Source organism: Penicillium lagena (assembly GCF_028827675.1).
Source record: "Penicillium lagena strain IBT 129212 chromosome Unknown utg000002l_segment0_segment0, whole genome shotgun sequence".
Lineage (NCBI taxonomy): Eukaryota > Fungi > Ascomycota > Eurotiomycetes > Eurotiales > Aspergillaceae > Penicillium > Penicillium lagena.
This window is the reverse complement of record NW_026623223.1, coordinates 154,976-173,986: the sequence shown is the minus strand read 5'-3', so window position 1 is coordinate 173,986 and position 19,011 is coordinate 154,976. Positions and strand designations below refer to the sequence as shown.

Sequence of the window (19,011 nt, the reverse complement as noted above, 5' to 3'; positions counted from 1 at the left end):
GGTCGAGGGAGTTGGCGGAGGGAAATTTGGAGGTGGGGGACGTATAGGAATCGACGCGGGTACAGCGCTTGGGAGGGAGGAAAGCAGGTTGGAGGGGGATGGTGGGCTGCTGGCGGAGATGGCAGCCGTTAGGCTAAGGGACAGAGACGGGTCCCCGCCATTGTGGTTGCCAGCCATGACAGACACTAGACTCCGCTCGGGATGGACCAAGAGAGCCTACGAGCCTAACTCCAAGCTGCGCGATCAGGCCAGGGCGAGCACCGTCATGTTCGAGCCCATCGGGAACGTGCGGGCGCAGTCGCCGGTGGATGGAGGAAAGGGAGGTTGCGGACGGAGACGTGTGAGTGGTCAGGACAGCCCGTGGTGCATGAGGGACGCCCGACCGAGGCAGGCGGTAGTAGTGGATGGTCGATCGTTGGCAACTAGATTCGTCGGGAGGGTCGGAGGATTGATTCACTAGGAATTTATCATGCGTCCAGGGGTTGTGAAGAGGGAAGGGCCCGAAGAGAAGACAAGGGATGCTGAACGGACCCCGTGATCGATCGCGTGGTGTCTTCCGAGAACTATATATCTATCTGGGGGACTCTGGTCGGACATCGGACCGCCAAATCAATTACGATGGGGATTCTCAAGGAGTCGCCTCCATTCTGAATGATCTCCATGAGGGAGTTCATCCATCGTGCACGACGAGTAAACGCATGTCTCGAGTCTTAATTAGCTCCCCGGGTCTTGGGCTTGGCTTCTCCGGGGCTGACTGATCTCTCCTTCTCCTTCTCTCGCTTGGTCTCGTATCAACTCTCCTCCCCAACATCCTTTCCTTCTGTCCCACCCTTCCGTCGCGGCGATGTTTCAGGTACGCATTTAGTCTCCCTCTCCCTGGCCTGATCCCCTGTGTCACTCGGGCCGCTTTTGCTCACTCGTCACCCCCAGCGCCTCCGCGACGCGATCGACTCTCGAATAGCAGAGGAACAGGCCCGCCAGAAGACGGCCCAGGATAACGTCTCTCGATCCGCTTCGGGCCGCCGTACAGCCACGTCCCGCAACCTCTCCCCTGGTCGTCGGCCACAACGTCCCAGGCGGACCCCCAGCACCCCCATCCGAGGCCCCGACCCAAAGGAATTCGAGCCCGAGTTTGCGATCGGAGATGACGAATCCAGTGGAACGGCCACGCCCCAGGCGGAGACCTTGAAGCCGGACTCAGAGGTAACAACGCTCAATCCAGGCGCCGAGGGAGAGGAACAAGAAAGCAAAGCACCGGCAGCATCGTCTGCAACAGGAGATGCGGCAGCTCCAGACACCGAGCCCAATGATGAAGCCGCACCGGAGTTGCCAACGGAGGTGAGAGCGAAGCTCCGGAGACTAGAGAAGCTCGAGCCACGATACCATGGTATGCAGACACTCTCCCAAGGAATTGAACATTGTCTAACACCAAACCCTTTATCTAGAGCTCCTCAAGGCATATCGTGTAGCTCATGCACGGGTCCTCTCCATCGAACCCTTCGAAGCCGCGCTGCGCGAGAATACACCTCTCTCATCGATCGCCGAGCCGAAGGCACTTACCGAGTATCTGAATCAGTCGACTCTCAAGAGTGATATGGTGATGGAAGAGCTGAAGCGGGTGTCGACCGAAAAGGACGATTACAAAAAGAAGCTGGAGGAAGCTGAGAAGTCCGCCAAGGAGATTCGGGAGGAGATGGTCCGTCTCAAAAAGGATAAGCCGGAGGATGAGCAGATAAAACTTACCGACGAAGGTCAAGAGACGAGCGAAGAGTTCTTTTCATTCGAGAACGAAATTCCTCGCCTGGAAGGAGAATTAAAGGAACGACAAGAAGAGGTGAACGAGCTGAAGTCGCAGGTGGAAACCCTCAAACGTGACCTGTCAGTCGCACAGGAGTCGACGGAGGGCATGGTGCAGAACTTGGAATCGGCGACTCGCGAGCTTGTCGAGTTGCGTGACACCAAGGACCGACTAGATGCCGAGATTGATAGCCTGAAGACGTCCAAAGAGACGGATGTGGACGACCTAAAAGCCAAGCTTGGCGCCGCAGAATCCTCCATCGAACGGGTCACTGCCGAAGTGGCCGAGCTGAAGACACAGCTGCAAGGCAAGGCCGTTGAGATTGAGAGGCTCCAGGCCCAGGCCTCTCAGTCCGGAGAGGCGACAGAGACAGCGGCTGATCCCGAACTTGCCGCGCAACTGGAGAAGGCCAAGGAAGGGAAGGAGGCTAGCGAGAAGCGTCTCGGTGTCCTTCAGGGCCTGGTGGATAGCCTTCGATCTCAACTTAAAGATACAGAATCGAGCGTGTTCGACTTGAAAGCAGAGATTAACGACAAGTCGATAAGCTCCACTAGACTCCAGAATATTGTCGACTGGGTGGATGTCAACTTGAAGGATCATGCCTCTTGGATTTCCGCTAAGGAGAAAGTCTCTGCCGGACAGACAGCCGACTTTGAGGAGGTCCGCAAAAGCCTTGCGCCTGCGACAACGGAGGCCATTCCAGCTACTCCCGAAGCTGAAATCGACTCCCAGACCCAATCTACCGCGGCCGCCAATGCTGGAGCTGGTGCTGGCAAGAAGAAGAACAAGAAAAAGAAGAAGGGTGGCAAAGCGGCCGAAGAATCCCCCAAACCATCTAATACGACCACTTCTATAGAACAATCATCGAGTGCAACTTCGGGTTCGTCGGACTTGGTCGAACTCAAGCAAACGATTGAAATCCTTACGCAGCAATTGGCCGAGAAGGAATCCGCAATTGAACGCCTCAGCTCGAAGTTGAAGGGAGAAGACGACCTTAAGGAGGAGATCGAGTCCTTGCGCGATGATTTGGTCAATGTGGGCCAGGAGCATGTTGAGGCGAAGGACAAGATCAAGGAACTTTCCGCAGAAAAATCTGCGCTCGAAGAAACAATCGGCAAATTGGAAAAGGAACTCGTTGATCTGCGCACTAACAGCGCATCGAGCACTGCCGACTCAGCCAAGGTGCACGGCGACTTGAAAGACGAATTCGAGCGCCTAAAGGTCCAGGCAGCCACGCTGGAGACGGATCTTTCTGCGGCACAGCAGCTAGCAGCCGCTCGCTTCAAGGATCTCACAGACCTACGTGATACCCTTCAGAAGATCCAACCCGAGTTACGGAATCTGCGCGCCGACTCGTCAGAGTTGAAGACCATGAAGGAAACGCTGAGCAGCAAAACCTCAGAGCTGAAAGCGCTGGAGGGCAAGCATGAGGATCTTCAGATCGAGCTGAAGAATGCCAAGTCGAAGATCACGGAGCGCGAGTCAGAAGTGAAAACGCTGAATAAGAAGGTCCGCCAAGAGACAGACAGCCGTCTGAAAGCGGAGGAGAATCTCACTGTCGCCCGATCGAATCTACGGTCTGCCGAGTCCAAGGCACAAGAAGCCATCAATGCAAAGGAGAAGACGGCCACCGATCTATCCAAAGTCCAAGATGGACTGAAGGGCTCCCGTGCCAAGGTCCAAGAGATGGAAGAACAAATCTCTCAGCTGAACAAAGACTTAGATGGTCTTCGAGAAGAGATTGAGCTGAAGACGGCACAACACTCCAGTGCCCAAAGTCTGATGAACAGTATGCGCGACCAGACTGCCGAGATGGCGATGCAGATGAAAGAGGCTCGGGAGCGGTGTGACAGCTTGGAAGAGGAGTTGGCGGATGCCCATCGCTTGTTGAGCGAGCGAACCCGCGAGGGCGAGACGATGCGCCGTCTGCTGAATGATATTGAAAGTCGTGCGGAGGCCAAGGTCCGCGATTCCAAGGAGCGCCTGGAGCAGGCCATCGAGGAACGAGACCGAGCCGAAGACGAGGCCAGCACGCATGGCCGGCGTCGAGCACGCGAGATCGAGGAGTTGAAAGGCAAGATCCGTGAAGCGGAACGAGCACTGCGCACCGTGGAACAGGACAAGGAAGAGCTGGAATACTCCCAGAAGGACTGGCGCCGCCGCCGGGATGAGCTGGAGTCGCTGTCCGAACGCTCTACGCAGGAAGTCAGCGAAATCCGGCAGGCCATGGCCGGCCTCCGCGAAGCGCTCGATGAACGCGAGAAGCAAGTACGCGACCTGGAGAAAGAACGGGCCGAACTGCGTCGCTCGGTTGAGGAAACCAACAGCCGCCTGGAGCGGCTGCGACGATCGCACAAGACTCTGGGTGAGGATGTTCGCCTCCGCAGCCTCGAGACCGGGCGCCAGTCCTCGCGATCGTCGATGGACTCACGAGGAGTAACCTCTCCGTCTGGCCAGGACCGTAGTGTCTCTGCCCAGCGCAGCGAGACTCCTCCCACGGCGGGCTCTACTGCGCAGATCGACTACATGTATCTGAAGAATGTTCTTCTGCAGTTCCTGGAGCAGAAGGATAAGAACTATCAGAAACAGCTGATTCCGGTGCTGGGGATGCTACTCCATTTCGACCGGTGAGTCTTTTCCCGCTTTCTCTTGTTGTCTATTTACTGACCAATACTCCAGGGCGGACGAACAAAAGCTCATGTCGGTCATCATGTCCAAGTGATGACTGGTTCTTCTGTATAATCCATATCATCGCTATAATAGTTCTTTGCTGTGTAACTCCGATCCCGAAGCCATGTATGTAGTGGGTCCAACGCCCTAAAAAGGGTGACCTTATCTCCAAATCCACGGCTTTTTCACTCCGAAACCTCCTACCTACCCACTTTCTCTTTCCAGTTTCCTGAATATACCTACCACCCCAATGACCGACACTCCCACCATTCGCCTGGCCACGGCCGAGGGCAAGTTCTTCCTTCTCTCTCTTGGCTCTGTAGTCCATTAACCTTCCACACGCAGACGTGCCGCTGATCCTCCAATTCATCCGCGAGTTGGCCGATTACGAAAAAGCCCTCCATGAAGTCGAGGCCACCGAAGAATCGCTCCGGGCGACGCTTTCCTTCCCCGACACCCCCCAAAGCGCGGCACGGTGTACACGGCCCTGATCACCCCGCCGCCCAGCGCGGAACAACCCTCGCCGATCCCCGTGGGCATGGCGCTCTTCTTCTACAACTACTCAACTTGGCGGGCCGCCCCAGGCATCTACCTGGAGGATCTCTACGTGCAGCCGAGTGCGCGCGGCCACGGGTACGGGTTCAAGCTGCTCAAGTATCTGGCGCAGAAGGTGGTCGAGGTGCGGGGGCGGCGACTGGAGTGGAGGTAAGTACACGGTCGTATCTTCCTCTCACCGCAGAGCTAACTGCCTATATAGTGTGCTCCGATGGAACAAGCCATCAATTGATTTTTACGAGCGGGTTGGGGCGAAGGGCATGGAGGAGTGGATGAAGATGATGGTCGAGGGTGAGGCCCTGGATCGCTTGGCTGCGGAGGTGTAGATCGGAGATCGTAGATTTTATATCTATATCTATATCTATATATTATTTCCCCTTGGAATTCATATTTTCATTTTTGTAGTGTTGAGTATGGATGATGCTCTCTCTGATCTGCCCCAGCCAAGCTTCCGCGGTGACGTCGTGACCCGCACACCGTCTCTTCTGTCGTACTTGTTTCTCTCTTTCTAGCTTCTCATCTTTTCCCTTCCTGCTCTTCAGGAGTTAGTTACTCTCCCTCTTATCCCTGACGATGGCCACTGCGACCGTGCCAAATACCCTAAAGTGCAATCTGCACGTCGACTATGTCATTCGCTATAGCTTCAACGACATCGGTGAGTGCTGGAGCTTCCCCCGGTCAGTTAAGCACCACTAACCACCCGTCCCCCAGACCAGTCGCAAGCGGTTTCACAGCTCGAGAACTTGCTTCGCACTCTCGCACATGTTGGCCTGCAGACGGAGGTCCGGCAAGGGGACGAATCGTCCCTGCTGGTCTTTGTCCGCGCGTCCAACAAGCAGCTTCAGCGGGCGATCTACCGGTCGCGGTGAGTGATTTCTAATACCTGGGCTATCTCTATCGCCGCTAATGTTGAAATCCAGTGTTCGCGACTGGCTCTATGGCATTCGCAACGCTGAACCCGAGCCCGCCAGCGCCGTCGAGGCCCAGACGGAGGCTGAGCGACTTCGCGTGGTTAGCCAAATGATCACGCACCCCAGGGAAGAGGGCGGCGCCGGTATCACCCCGAACCACGGCGAATGGAAGAATGTTACGGCCATCTTTGCTCTGCACGACGAAGAGACCAACAAGAAATGGATGCGCGACTGGAGCCAGAAGACCTTCCTTTCCGACGAGGACTTGGATGACATTCGGAACAAGTTTGGGGAGAGCGTATGTGCATGACAACTCCTCGAATTTCCTCCACTCACTAATGCCGACTCTAGGTGGGGTTCTACTTTTCGTTCCTGCAGTCGTACTTCCGGTTTCTTATTTTCCCTGCCGTGTTTGGGTTTTCTTGTTGGGTCTTACTGGGTGCCTACTCGATTGTCTACGCGCTGGTGAATGGCTTATGGTGCATTGTGTTCGTGGAATACTGGAAGCGCCAGGAAGTCGATCTGGGCTGCCGGTGGCACACCAAGGGGGTATCCGCCGTGCAGACCAAGCGGCGAAAGTTCCGGCCAGACAAGGAAGTGCGCGATGACAGCACCGGCGAGGTGCGAGGCGTGTTTCCCATGACCAAGCGTATACAGCGCCAGCTTCTTCAGGTCCCGTTCGCGTTGCTAGCTGCTATCGCGCTCGGCGCCATTATCGCTACTTGTTTTGCGATTGAGATCTTCATCTCGGAGCTGTACAACGGCCCTTTCAAATCCTATCTGGTATGCCCTGTCCACTCCCCTGACGGATATTGCATGTTGCTCACGACTGCTACTAAAGGTCTTCATTCCGACGATTCTCGTTTCGGCCCTGGTCCCAACTATGAGTGCCGTTCTGACGACCATTGCAACCAGACTCAACGACTACGAGAACCACGAGACGAATGATGCGTATGATGTGGCCCTGACTCAGAAAATCTTTGTCATTAATTTTATGACATCCTATCTTCCGGTCTTCCTGACTGCATTTGTCTATGTTCCATTTGCCAGCTTGATCGTGCCCTATTTAGACGTCTTCCGGTTGACGGTGCGGCCATTCGTGTCCAAAGAGAGCGCGAACGCAACCAAGTCGCATTTTCAGATTGACCCAGCACGCCTGCGGAACCAGGTTATCTACTTTACGGTGACTGCCCAGATTGTCGGCTTTGCCATGGAGACGATCGTTCCGTACTTGAAGCAGCATGCTCTTCGGGAATACAAGAACTTTAGCAAAAGGAAAAACGGCAAATCGACGCCGGGTAATGGCAACAGTGACAAAGAGTCGCCCGAGAGACAGCCTGCCGTCACTTACGACGATCCCGCCGAAGAGGTGCAGTTTCTGAAGCGGGTCCGCAACGAGGCCGAGCTGCCCGAGTACTGTACGACGGAGGATCTCCGCGAGATGTGCATCCAATTCGGATACTTGGCACTCTTCTCACCTGTGTGGCCGCTTGTACCGCTCTCGTTTTTTGTCAACAACTGGATTGAGCTGCGGTCGGACTTCTTTAAGATCTGTATGGAATTTCAACGACCGACTCCCGTGCGCGCAGACACCATTGGGCCCTGGCTGGATAGTCTGGCGTTCCTCTCGTGGGTCGGAAGCATCACTAGTGCCGCGCTGGTGTATATGTTCAGCGGCAACTCGCAGCACGGACCCAATGGCGAGCCGACTGATATCACAGGCTGGGCTCTCCTGCTGTCCATCTTTTTCTCGGAACATCTTTATTTGATAGTACGCTATGCCGTGCAGATGGCCATGACCAAACTCGAGCCGCCGAACGCTCGCAAGGAGCGCGCCGAGCGCTATCTCGTGCGTAAGCGCTACCTGGACTCGACGATCCGCGCTGAGATGGAGGAGGACCAGGGCAAGGATGATGTTGGCACTCTGTCAACGGAGACGTCTCGTGCCGCCCTGGAAGAGGATGCACGACGGGCCTCGTTGCACGGGTCCGACCCGGCGGAGCGTTTCTGGATGCACCAGCATAGCTGGATGGAGTCGGCCAAGGTTGGGGCTGGCATGATTCAGGCGCAGTCCGCCAAGGAGGGCATTAAGAAGGAGCAATAGACGTCGGAGAGGTTTCTCTTGGTTTAACTATTGGAATTTCGGTCCTTGTTTACCTTAGTATACATTCATACTATCCTTGCAGTAGTCATGATATCCTTCCCCGGCCACAAGACCAAGCCCATGACGCGGTGCTGAGTCATGACGCGGAGGAAAGTAGCTCCGGACCGGAGTATGGGAGCCGGAGTTGTCTTTCGTGCGATGTCGAGAGGACAGTAAGCTTCCGTCCTTCGTTGCGATGGCATTTGACAGGCAGTCGCGCAACAACCCGGTGTATATTCCATTGGGAGATCATTCGATCATAAAGGAGTGATTCGATCGGGCCATCGGGCGTGATGACTCAGCGCCACCGTTTCCACTCACCGCCCTCGCCTTCCCCCAAAATCCTTAATAAGCCCTCCTCCTTCGCCTCGCTTTCATCCTGCTTACAGCATCATCGCTTACCTCATTCGCATCTACACTTCCTCGACTGGCGCTCAACTGCCTCGTCTGAACGATTTGCCGTCACTCACTAGTAGGGAACTGGACGCGTCTAACACCGTCCTCGTCCCTCTCGTACCCCTTGAAAACCCATCCGGCCCATCGATGCAGCCTGCTCTGGCTCCGGCGCCGCATCCAAGCATGCAGACCTCTGCTCAGGTAAGCAGCCCATCGGACACGCGTTTGTCATCAAGATCATCGATGGCCCGCGTCGCACGCTGGTCGACGGCGATGAGAGATACGCTCCAGGACGTGGGGATCGGCCGCGCTGTTCGCAGCCGTGCGAAACCGCCCCTCGCCTCTAGCCGCGTCTTCCGCTCCTCGACGTCGTGCCTTGTACTTGCAATGCGAAGACTAATATGATATCGCTATAGGACCATGCAGACCAGGGTAGGTGAAACCAATTTCACACTGGGTTTCGCGCCGAAGGAGACCGGGGGCATTGCGAATCTGCATCACCCTGTCCTCCCGCTCAGTGGCAACCCGCAACCCGCCTTCGACGCGATTTGATACTAACCATCCCCACCTAGTGCTCCATGACCAGCTCCTAGCTGCTCAGCACCACCTTCAGGGCGGGCGCCCTGCGCCCGGTCCGCAGCAGCACCTGCAGCCCAACACGGCCAGTCCGCGCGACCAGACTAACATTGACCCGGCGATCTCGGGCGTGCTCGGCGGGCCTCCACAGACTCCTCCTCCACCTCAGCACCAGCACTCTTCTCCGGAAGACAATACCCCGAAATCGTACGGCAAGCGAGAGCTGTCGACGTCCAAGCGCGCCGCTCAGAATCGTGCTGCTCAGGTATGTCTCCATCCACAGGAATTGGGGATGACTTCTCTAACCAGTCCCCTCCCATAGCGAGCATTCCGTCAGCGCAAGGAAAATTACATCCGCAAGCTGGAGGAAGAGGTCAAGACCCTCGATAGCCTTAGAGAGAAGGCGAATTCGTTGGCTGGTGAGAACTATCAGCTTCGGGAATACGTGATCAACCTGCAATCACGCCTCCTGGAAGCACAGGGTGAAGTTCCCGAGCTCCCTCCGAACATCGATCTGACCCAGGCGCGCGAGAATTATCTCGGAGGTGCCTCTGCGTCCGCCACGGCCCCGCCACAGGGCCAGCATCTTGGCGCGGCCCCGAACGATGACATGAACTCGCTGAACCGGATTGCCGTGGCCGGTCTCGGGATGCGCAAGCACCCGGAGGAGACCAGCTTCATGGGCAACAACTTCCAGCCGAGCAAGCGCCTGCGCGGCGACGACAACCAGGGCGACGGGGACGTCAAGAACGAGACCCATGGACTCCCCATGGCTTGATCGCGGGAGTTTTTGCCTTGACCGTTATTCGATACCCGCGTTTCGGCCCTGCAGCCTTGGCTTTTGCTCTCCTTGGTGTCTCCCTGATTTCCTGATATCCTGATATTCCTTGACAGTTCCTAATGGGGTGTGTGGCGCGATCCGAGACTGTTTCTCTTTCGGCTTGCGGTGGTGTTCTGTGTTTTAATTAGTCCCAGGCCTCTTGATTTCCACGAATTCGACGTTTCTTACTAGTTGTTTATCCGACAGCGTGCCCAGTAGTAGGAGAGTAAACCGTCAACCCCAATGACATCGTCACCCACCGGCCAGTTGACGCCCACAGCCTCCACCGCTGCAGGGATGACATGTGCTAGTACTGAATCCTCGAGGACTCTCGAACCGATGATGTCACGAGGCATGTCAGGTCTTGCAATGTACCGGTACCCGCCCGCCTCGCGAAATTGCCACACTGGGCCAAGTACCGGTACCGAGTTTCCGCGGTAAAATACTCCGTGTAGCTACAGACTCACCCCACGTCCCTCGTCGTTTGATCTTCACCTAACCCACTCACTTGGGCCCTTGTCCAGACACCCGTCCACTCATGTCTGCGACTGTCTCCCCCGCGGACTGATCGACAAGCTCTACATACCAGCCTGTGCTCACATCGATTGATCTGCAATGGTCCCCGGGATCGCTCAGTTCCAGTGCCTTGCATCGCCCGCGCCCCAGTGGCCGCTGTCATCAAAAGTATCTCTCGCCATTGTGCGTGGTATAAAGGAAGAGGAATAGTCCGATTCCATTTTAGTCTCTCTGCTCGACCTACATCGAAACCTGCTTCAACCTCTACAAAAATTTGTGCTGTCCAACCTGCCTGAGCTACCGCAGCTGGATCTCGCGAGACCCCTCCCTTTCAAAGTCATAGTCGGCTGCCCTCCCTGGTTCGATCGGCCCCACCGCCAAAATGGCGTCGCCAAACCCCCAGGACCCAGGAATGGGAACCCCCCGAAAGCGATCAGAGAGCGCAGCCACTCCGCCCAGACTGGGTCCTTTTCCGACATCAGAGGGCCGCCCAGGAAGCAGGGACCGAACCCAATCCGTCACACAGAATGAAGGCCAGCGGCCATCCAGTTCAGGCTTTGATGGCGCCGACCTTGTATTCCCCGTTCGTTCGGTTGTGTCGGTCGAACCCACGGCCAGCCAGTCCGCTTCCGCACAGGCGTGGCGTGCTGCATCTCCCACTCGCGAAGGCGCCCGGCAATACTCGATCATCGATTCCCAGGCATGGCATCAATTACACTCTCAGCCACGGCACAACCTGCAACCAGCAGAACCGACTGATGTTCCTCGTCACGAAGCCCATCTTGTCAACGACGAAACCGAACTGGCCACCCACTCCAGGGCATCGATAGTCGCCCATCATCCGGAACGCTATGCGAAGCCCGTGGACAGCGACGGTCAGTCCGCATCCAGTTCTTCAGTCAAATCCGCATCGCATCCCCCGACCCCGGCCTCCGTCCAGCCTTACAGCCATATGACTTCGCGATTCAAGCATGTGGTGACCGAGAGTGGTCACGCCGTGATCACCGGAAGGGATGGGGCCAAGTTTCAGTACTGTGAGGATGAGCCGATTCGCATCCCGGGTGCTATTCAGAGCTTTGGGGTCATGATTGCCTTGAGGGAGGAATCACCGAATCAGCTGGTGGTGCGTGTCGTCAGTGAGAACTCAGAGCCGTTCCTGGGATACTCCCCCAAACAGTTATTTGAGCTGGAGAATTTTTGTGATATTCTCAAAGATGACCAAGCTGATGTTCTTCTGGATCACGTCGATTTTGTCCGAGACGATGCGTACAATCCCAGTGTGGACGGACCGGAGGTTTTCATCCTGTCCATCTCAACCTCCTCCGGGGAAACTCGCCGGTTTTGGTGCGCCGCCCATGTCAGCCAGACCAACAAGGATATTATCATCTGCGAATTCGAGTTGGAGGACGACGAGATTAATCCTCTGAATGTCGCAGGGCGCTCCACTCCTGCGCGCACCACCCCTACACTCCCGTCGGATACATTGGGGGTCACCCCAAGTCCCGAACAACTTGCTGCCAGTACGATGAACATCAGCCAGCCCCTCCGAGTTCTTCGCAATGCGCGACGGAGAAAAGGCGAGGCCGCTGCGATGGAGGTGTTCAGCATTCTGACTCAGATACAAGAGCAACTAGGCCGTGCACAGGACCTTGACTCATTACTGAACACCACTACCGGGCTGGTGAAGGAATTGACCGGGTTCGACCGGGTGTTGATCTATCAATTCGATAGCAGCTGGAATGGCATGGTTGTGTCGGAGCTGGTGAACCCCAATGCCTCGATTGACCTGTATAAGGGCCTCCATTTCCCGGCCTCTGATATTCCCGCCCAAGCTCGAGAACTGTACAAAATCAACAAGGTTCGTCTGCTCTATGATCGAGATCAGCTCACCTCCCGTCTGGTGTGTCGCACATTGGAGGACCTGGAAGTGCCCTTGGATATGACTCACGCCTACCTGCGCGCCATGTCGCCAATCCACATCAAGTACCTGGCACACATGAACGTACGGTCCTCAATGTCGATCAGTGTCAACGCCTTTAACGACTTGTGGGGGTTGATCTCTTGTCACTCATACGGGTCTGCTGGGATGCGTGTCTCGTTTCCGATTCGGAAGATGTGCCGCCTCCTCGGCGACACCGTATCTCGAAATATCGAACGCCTGTCCTATGCGTCCCGGCTTCAGGCCCGGAAGCTGATCAACACGGTCCCCACGGAGGCCAACCCTTCCGGCTACATTATCGCCTCCTCGGATGATCTGCTGCAACTGTTTGGTGCCGATTATGGAGCACTGTCGATCCGAGATGAAACGAAGATTCTAGGAGACAACGCTCACTCGCAGGAAGTCCTTGCTCTGTTAGAGTATCTTCGCATGCGCCAGATGAACTCGGTGCTCGCCTCGCATGACATCACTAAAGATTTCCCCGATTTACATTACGCTCCGGGTTTCAAAACCATCTCCGGCCTGCTTTATGTACCACTGTCTACGAGTGGTAGTGATTTTATTGCTTTCTTCCGCAAGGGTCATTTGACCGAGATTAAATGGGCTGGCAACCCATACGATATCGCCAAGCGCAAGGAGACAGCAGGGTATTTGGAACCCCGCCAGAGTTTTGCCGCATGGCGCGAGACCGTTCTGAGCCAGTCACGCGAGTGGTCCGAGTCTGATGTCGAGACTGCGGCGGTGCTGTGCCTGGTGTATGGCAAGTTCATCAAGGTGTGGCGGCAAAAGGAGGCCGCCATGCAGAACTCGCAGTTGACTCGTTTGCTGTTGGCCAACTCCGCGCACGAATTTCGCACCCCATTGAATGCTATTATCAACTACCTTGAGATTGCATTGGAAGGGGCATTAGATGACGAAACCCGCGAGAGCCTGACCAAGTCTCACTCCGCTTCCAAATCGCTCATCTATGTCATCAACGATTTGCTGGACCTCACCAACACCGAGCAGGGCCAGGAACTCATCAAGGCCGAGTCTTTTGACCTGAAGACGACTTTCCACGAAGCTGCGGATATGTTGGCTGGTGAAGCCAAACGCAAGAATATCTCGTATACCGTGTTGGCGCAACCTGGCCTACCACCAGCGGTCTTGGGTGATCAGCGACGTGTGCGGCAGGTTTTCTCGAATATCATATCCAACTCCCTTCAGTATACGACCTCTGGTGCTGTCACGGTTGAGATATGGCCTTCTAGCACCCAGAGCATGGCTGACCATGTGGCGGTCGAGATGATGGTTGTTGATACGGGTGTGGGCATGTCGAAGGAGACACTGGAAACATTATTCCAGGAGCTTGAACAGGTCTCATCTGATGATAGCGAATTCGCTGAGAATGAGAATGAAGACGAGCAGTCGGCTGCTGAGAAGCCGCGGCCGAAACGGGTTCTGGGTCTCGGCCTGGCTCTCGTCGCCCGCATTGCTCACAGCATGCATGGGCAGCTTGGTGTCAAATCCGAAGAGGGCAAAGGCAGTCGTTTTAAACTCCTTCTTCATTTCCGACTCCCAGACGGAGGACACGCATCTCCTCCCGCAGAGGCTGTTTCTCCCGCTCACGTCGCCGTGCCTCAGACACCAGTGTTCTCTGATAAGGAGTTCACGCTGGGTGGTGGCGTCCACGACAACCGTGAGGAGCGGCGGCGAAGCTCCGGCGAAGCTTCGCGGACTAAACCCCTCATGCGTCCCGGCATTGTCAGCAACGAACCGTTGACAACGGGGTCACCTTCCTTGAACCTACAACAACTGCCTACCCCGCAAGACCATCCGTCAAGTCTCGCTACTGCTACGCGTACGCCGCCGCCCTCACTGCAAGCAATGGTGACACAACCGCCACCGGGTGTTGAAAAAACAACAGATTCTGGTATATCAATGAACGCAGTTCGAGTTTCGGAGCGAGACGTCAAGCGGCCTTCTGCGCAGCCGCAGCTGATTCAACAGCAGTCCTATTCCTCGTCGATGCCTGCAACCAGTGCCGCCTCGCTAGAGATTCCTTCAACCACAACTCATTCTTCCACCGCACCCACCACAGCTCAATCAACAGATTCGCGCCTGCTAAACGTCCTTGTTGCTGAGGATGATCCGATAAATAGCAAAATCATCCACAAACGCCTTACCAAGCTCGGACATACTGTCCAGCTTACTGGCAACGGCGAGGCATGTGCCAAGATCTTTTCTTCGGCGAGCAGATCGTTCGACGTCGTTCTCATGGACATTCAGGTATGCCCACTACGCGTTAATTTCATGGAATAGACCTAGCTAACACCTTTTGTAGATGCCCATCGTGGATGGTATGGCCGCTACGAAGATGATTCGCGAGTTCGAAGCCAAGGCTCACGAAACTCCACTCTCCGAAAAAGCGCAGCAGAATAGCCGGGTGCCTATCTTTGCCGTGTCAGCGTCGCTTCTAGAGAGGGAAATGCAGACCTACATCGATACCGGATTCGATGGCTGGGTCATGAAGCCGATCAATTTCCAACGGCTCAACAATCTTCTGAGTGGGCTGGTTGACATGGAGGCTCGCAGGAGCGCAACATACAGGGCTGGTGAGTGGGAGAATGGTGGGTGGTTTGATCAACGTTGAGTGTGCTGGTTTGCCGTCTCTTATCAACTCCTCCCTATCTCCAACCCGGGTTTGGTCCCCCTTTGCTAAACACGTCTTCTTCTCCCCCTTCTGCTTGTAAATACCAAGAAAACCCCCCACTTGAGATGGTATGTGTTGCTTATTTACCTCATGTTTTTGCCACGCATATACGAATCTCCTTTTCTTTTGCATCGTCAGCGTGGTACACGGGAAACGGCTGCGGCTGCTTGGGATAGATTTTGTCCTTTTTTCTCTTACTGGGAACAGCATATATATACCCACTTTCCTATTTCATAGTTGTCTGCTTTTATGGGATGTTCTTTATGCTGGTGGCTATGTCACGGTTGATACCATTTGATTTGCCCGAGATACTTTGAATATATAATTGATGTATCGTATGAAATGAGGCAATGATATGAAATATTCCCTAAGATTTCCAGTCCGAGACGCGTACTCTGCGCCACCAGCGATTGCCAAAAGATGCCAAAAGGGGGTTGCCGATAGCTCCGAGAATGAAAACAAATGACACGCCAGACAAATATTTAGGAAACAGGGTATAAAACAGAGTCATCTCAACCGTAGAACGGTCATCCGACAGGTTCATCTGCGCCCTTAACCAGACAGACGATCTGCCGAGACAGCAGCCGGAGGATAGACACACGAACTGGATTTGGAGAAGGAGATCTCGTTTGATGATGCGGCCTCCCGGAGAGCGTCGTGGAAGTCGCCCGGGCTGTCTGGTGAAGAGCGTAGACGAGGAAAGCTCAAATCAACGCCGGCAAGTGCTGGTGCGGCCTCAAAATCTGGCACGGGGGGCTGATGGATGCTGATGAGATTGAAGACGTTGATATCGATGGACGGACGAGGATGGGCCTGGTTGTGTTGACATATGCATGGATTGATGCGGGTGAGCTCACGCAGGCGGTTGAGGACGTAGAACTCGAGTTTGAGCTTGATACTGTAGATGACAGCCCTGAAGCTGACTTCGATGTAGTGGGCTTTGTACTCGGCGAGAAGGAGGGTGATGTTCAAGACGACGACGATGACGTTCACCCAGATCAGGTGGTAGATGACCTTGCGACCCTCACGGCCCTTGACCTTTAGTACTGGTTTGAGGGCAGGCAGGGCCTCATGGATGTAGATACCACAAATGGCAAAGTCTTGGATGCAAAACCCAGTCAACTGGATTCGATCGTAGATCTGGGCGGGCTTCTCAAAGCGCATGTCGCCCAGGTTTAAGCCGAAGAATATCACGGTCATGGGAATATGGAGGACGAAGAAGTTGGTGATGATCATGGCGAGTACCCAACGCACATGATGGATGTCTTGGACGACCAGATGCAGGCGGGAATACAATACCACCGCCTGACCCGTCACCATAGCGTACCAGCCGATAATGAAGGGGATACACATAGGCATTCCTGGAGCCACCGAGACGTAGCGGATTTGCGCCGGAACAGCATGCACTAATATCCCCCATGATGCTACTTGAATGCTCCAGAAGTAGAGGCCATGGTACCGCTTGAAGGTTTCGAATGTGGAGAGGGCGACTTCAACGGCGTTGAAGCAGCCAATGGAGAACATAGCGATGATCTCGACGATGGTAAAGTTCTCCATCAGAACTTCGCCCACCTGCGGGGGCAGGCTACTCAAGAAGGTATCCATGTTGTGTTGTTGTGTATGTCCGCTCGTTTCCGTGAGATCTCCCCCAGGTAATCTGACGGCGTTATAAGAGTGGCAGCACAGACCTGGGCAGAACTGCTTAGCAAAGGGCTTGCTTCCAATCCAAAAAAGCCGGCACTTGCGCCATTGGCGTTTACGGGATGAACTCCCCGATTAGCCGGGTCGAGGATGACCGTTGGTGATCGTTCAAGCCCTACCTGGTCTTGGTTGGATAAGGTTGGCATTACAGCTCGTGGTCGCCACGCGATGCTCGAGTCATAGCATCAGCCCATCTTTGTGTCCAGCGTCAAAGGAGCACTAGATGAGCCAGGGATTCTCAGATTGGTGGGCAGGGTCTGTCGGGGCCCTTTGATGAATTCCACATCCCGTGCACGGAAAGCATCGTCTTTGGACTCGGTTAATCGCCAAAAGAGCACAGAAATGCTCGCGGCTTTGAGTTTAACGCCAATGCTAGTGCAACACAAGGCGAAAACCATTGGTCGCGAGACCCATCCATGGGAGAGCGCGACAGGGGGGAACAAAGAAACCAGAGCACTTGTCACGTCTTGTCGCTCGTGGCTTCCCATTGGAAAGCGAGATCAGGCAGGGACTCGAATAATGATGTCCGTGACCGTTATATCATCATTCAAAATCAAAACCACTAATAATAATAATGTTGATGGAGGCTGTCGAGACAAAGATCATGATGGTATGTAGATAGCTAGGTAGCCCTACCTCGGCGTGACCGTGGCTGCCTCAGGCCGAGATCTGTATGGTCTGTGCCCGCCGAGGGCGAACTGCGTTCATTATTCATTGTTCTGGTCTCTCTGTGTCTCCGCGATCATGGTATCTCTGTGGCCCTGGAAGGTATGTTGTGGTTACATTGCAGCCCCCCATTATTGTTGACCCCCTGCTCATTCTCTGTCAGGGCGAGGACAACTCCCCGGCTTCCTTTGAGAAGACCCTGTCCACGCTGTCGACCAAGATCGCTCAGACAGCCTCTCGTCTCGACCAGCAGCGCCAAACTACCCGCCGATTCAAGGCTCTGTGGACCCTCTACTCGACTTTGGCTTACCTGTTCTACTCGATCGTTCTTGCGCTGGTGTTGGGGTGGGAGAGCTGGGGAATCAAAGAATATGCCGCTATCGGCGGTGGACCGGTCTTGTATGAGCTCCTTTCCTTTCGCATCTTTGTGAATGTATGTTTTTGACGCTTACCTTTCTCTAGGATCTACGCCGTACGAGCTTTCGCTTCCAACCTTTATAACTATCGTGCCTCCCGAACCCAAACCCGACTCGACGATCTCCAGAAACGGCGCGATGAGACCATCGAAAAGCTCAAGGTGGCCACGAAATACAATTCGACGCAGCATTTGCTTGAGAAATATGGTGGGGAGTCTCTGCAACAGAGTCCCAAGGGCGAGGGCGAGAAGCGCAAGTCGGCCAAGGCACCACAACCACAGCCCGTCGCCCGAACTGGACTTGCTCCTCCACCTACCGCGAATATTCGACGCCCATCTGCCATGCAAGATATTCCACAGACCCCATCTCCGCCTCCCTACGCTTCCCAGGGTCAGCCGCAACCCTTTCCCGCCGCTCCCCCTACCGATCCCTCTGCCCCTCAACCGGCTACTGACGAGCCAGGCTTCGCGCCAAACGCCTTCTCGAATTCTGGCCAGTACATTGAACAACCGCACTGGTATGACCGCCTGCTAGATGTGCTGCTGGGCGAAGATGAGACCCAGCCTCGCAACCGCATGGCGATGATCTGCAGCACATGTCGACTGGTAAACGGTCAGGCACCGCCGGGCATTAAGACGCCCGAAGAGCTAGGTCGCTGGCGGTGCGGCAGCTGCGGAGCTTGGAACGGGGTCGAGAGCGAGACGAACCAGATCCTCACGAGCCTCCGCGATCAGATCGCACCGGCAGAGGGAACCTGGGAGCCCGTGTCCCACGCCGAGTCCTCTGAGGCTACGGATGACGGTGTGATTGTTGCTGCTGGTGAGGATGACCAGGCTGATCGCAAGGGCTTGGATGCGGAGCTTCAGGACGTCCAGTCTGAGCAAGAAGCCGAAGAGCCCATGTCGGAGGAGCCCGTCCGGCGGTCGAAACGCGGCCAGAGCAAGGGAGGCAAAAAGAAGGAGTAAATTAGGACTACCGTACTTGGAAAATATCATTAAGCGTTTTGCTCTGTTGCCTGGATCCCCGTCGGAGCTCCGCTATCAGCAGCATAATGGAGCGCTATTTAGCGAGAACAGACTACCAATCGCACAGCCTTGCGAGACCGATGAAGCGCTAATTTAATTAAGCGATCCGCCGGTAAAACCGGATAACCGTGCGGGCGGTGCTTAACTATCGTGACGATACATCGAACGGTGGTGCCGAAGCCAACCC

At 55.2% G+C, this 19,011-nt stretch overlaps 7 protein-coding genes across 7 annotated transcripts; 5 read left to right on the top strand and 2 right to left on the bottom strand.

Annotated features, from left to right (window-relative positions):
• Positions 1–175: 175 nt before the first annotated feature.
• On the top strand, positions 176–5,349 carry N7510_002792 (putative vesicle-mediated transport protein (Imh1); the record flags this gene model as incomplete). Its single annotated transcript, XM_056974719.1, has 8 exons — positions 176–340; positions 931–1,387; positions 1,446–4,425; positions 4,478–4,498; positions 4,562–4,594; positions 4,694–4,790; positions 4,935–5,173; positions 5,226–5,349. 8 exons carry the CDS (start codon positions 176–178, stop codon positions 5,347–5,349), a joined length of 4,116 nt encoding a protein of 1,371 aa, XP_056834675.1.
• Positions 5,350–5,596: 247 nt separating this feature from the next.
• On the top strand, positions 5,597–8,038 carry N7510_002791 (anoctamin family protein; the record flags this gene model as incomplete). The annotated part of the gene is made up of 5 exons (XM_056974718.1): positions 5,597–5,678; positions 5,735–5,888; positions 5,944–6,232; positions 6,286–6,717; positions 6,776–8,038. The coding sequence occupies 5 exons, from the start codon at positions 5,597–5,599 to the stop codon at positions 8,036–8,038; spliced, it is 2,220 nt and encodes a 739-aa protein (XP_056834674.1).
• Positions 8,039–8,620: 582 nt separating this feature from the next.
• N7510_002790 (uncharacterized protein) lies at positions 8,621–9,827 on the top strand (the record flags this gene model as incomplete). The annotated part of the gene is made up of 3 exons (XM_056974717.1): positions 8,621–8,674; positions 9,060–9,314; positions 9,372–9,827. The coding sequence occupies 3 exons, from the start codon at positions 8,621–8,623 to the stop codon at positions 9,825–9,827; spliced, it is 765 nt and encodes a 254-aa protein (XP_056834673.1).
• A 940-nt stretch (positions 9,828–10,767) lies between these two features.
• Positions 10,768–14,956, top strand: fphA (putative sensor histidine kinase/response regulator; the record flags this gene model as incomplete). The annotated part of the gene is made up of 2 exons (XM_056974716.1): positions 10,768–14,592; positions 14,648–14,956. 2 exons carry the CDS (start codon positions 10,768–10,770, stop codon positions 14,954–14,956), a joined length of 4,134 nt encoding a protein of 1,377 aa, XP_056834672.1.
• Positions 14,957–15,568: 612 nt separating this feature from the next.
• Positions 15,569–16,621, bottom strand: N7510_002788 (uncharacterized protein; the record flags this gene model as incomplete). The annotated part of the gene is made up of 1 exon (XM_056974715.1): positions 15,569–16,621. One exon carries the CDS (start codon positions 16,619–16,621, stop codon positions 15,569–15,571), a length of 1,053 nt encoding a protein of 350 aa, XP_056834671.1.
• A 281-nt stretch (positions 16,622–16,902) lies between these two features.
• On the bottom strand, positions 16,903–17,205 carry N7510_002787 (uncharacterized protein; the record flags this gene model as incomplete). The annotated part of the gene is made up of 1 exon (XM_056974714.1): positions 16,903–17,205. The coding sequence occupies one exon, from the start codon at positions 17,203–17,205 to the stop codon at positions 16,903–16,905; it is 303 nt and encodes a 100-aa protein (XP_056834670.1).
• Positions 17,206–17,461: 256 nt separating this feature from the next.
• Positions 17,462–18,764, top strand: N7510_002786 (uncharacterized protein; the record flags this gene model as incomplete). Its single annotated transcript, XM_056974713.1, has 3 exons — positions 17,462–17,485; positions 17,547–17,782; positions 17,846–18,764. The coding sequence occupies 3 exons, from the start codon at positions 17,462–17,464 to the stop codon at positions 18,762–18,764; spliced, it is 1,179 nt and encodes a 392-aa protein (XP_056834669.1).
• Between the last annotated feature and the right edge of the window lie 247 nt (positions 18,765–19,011).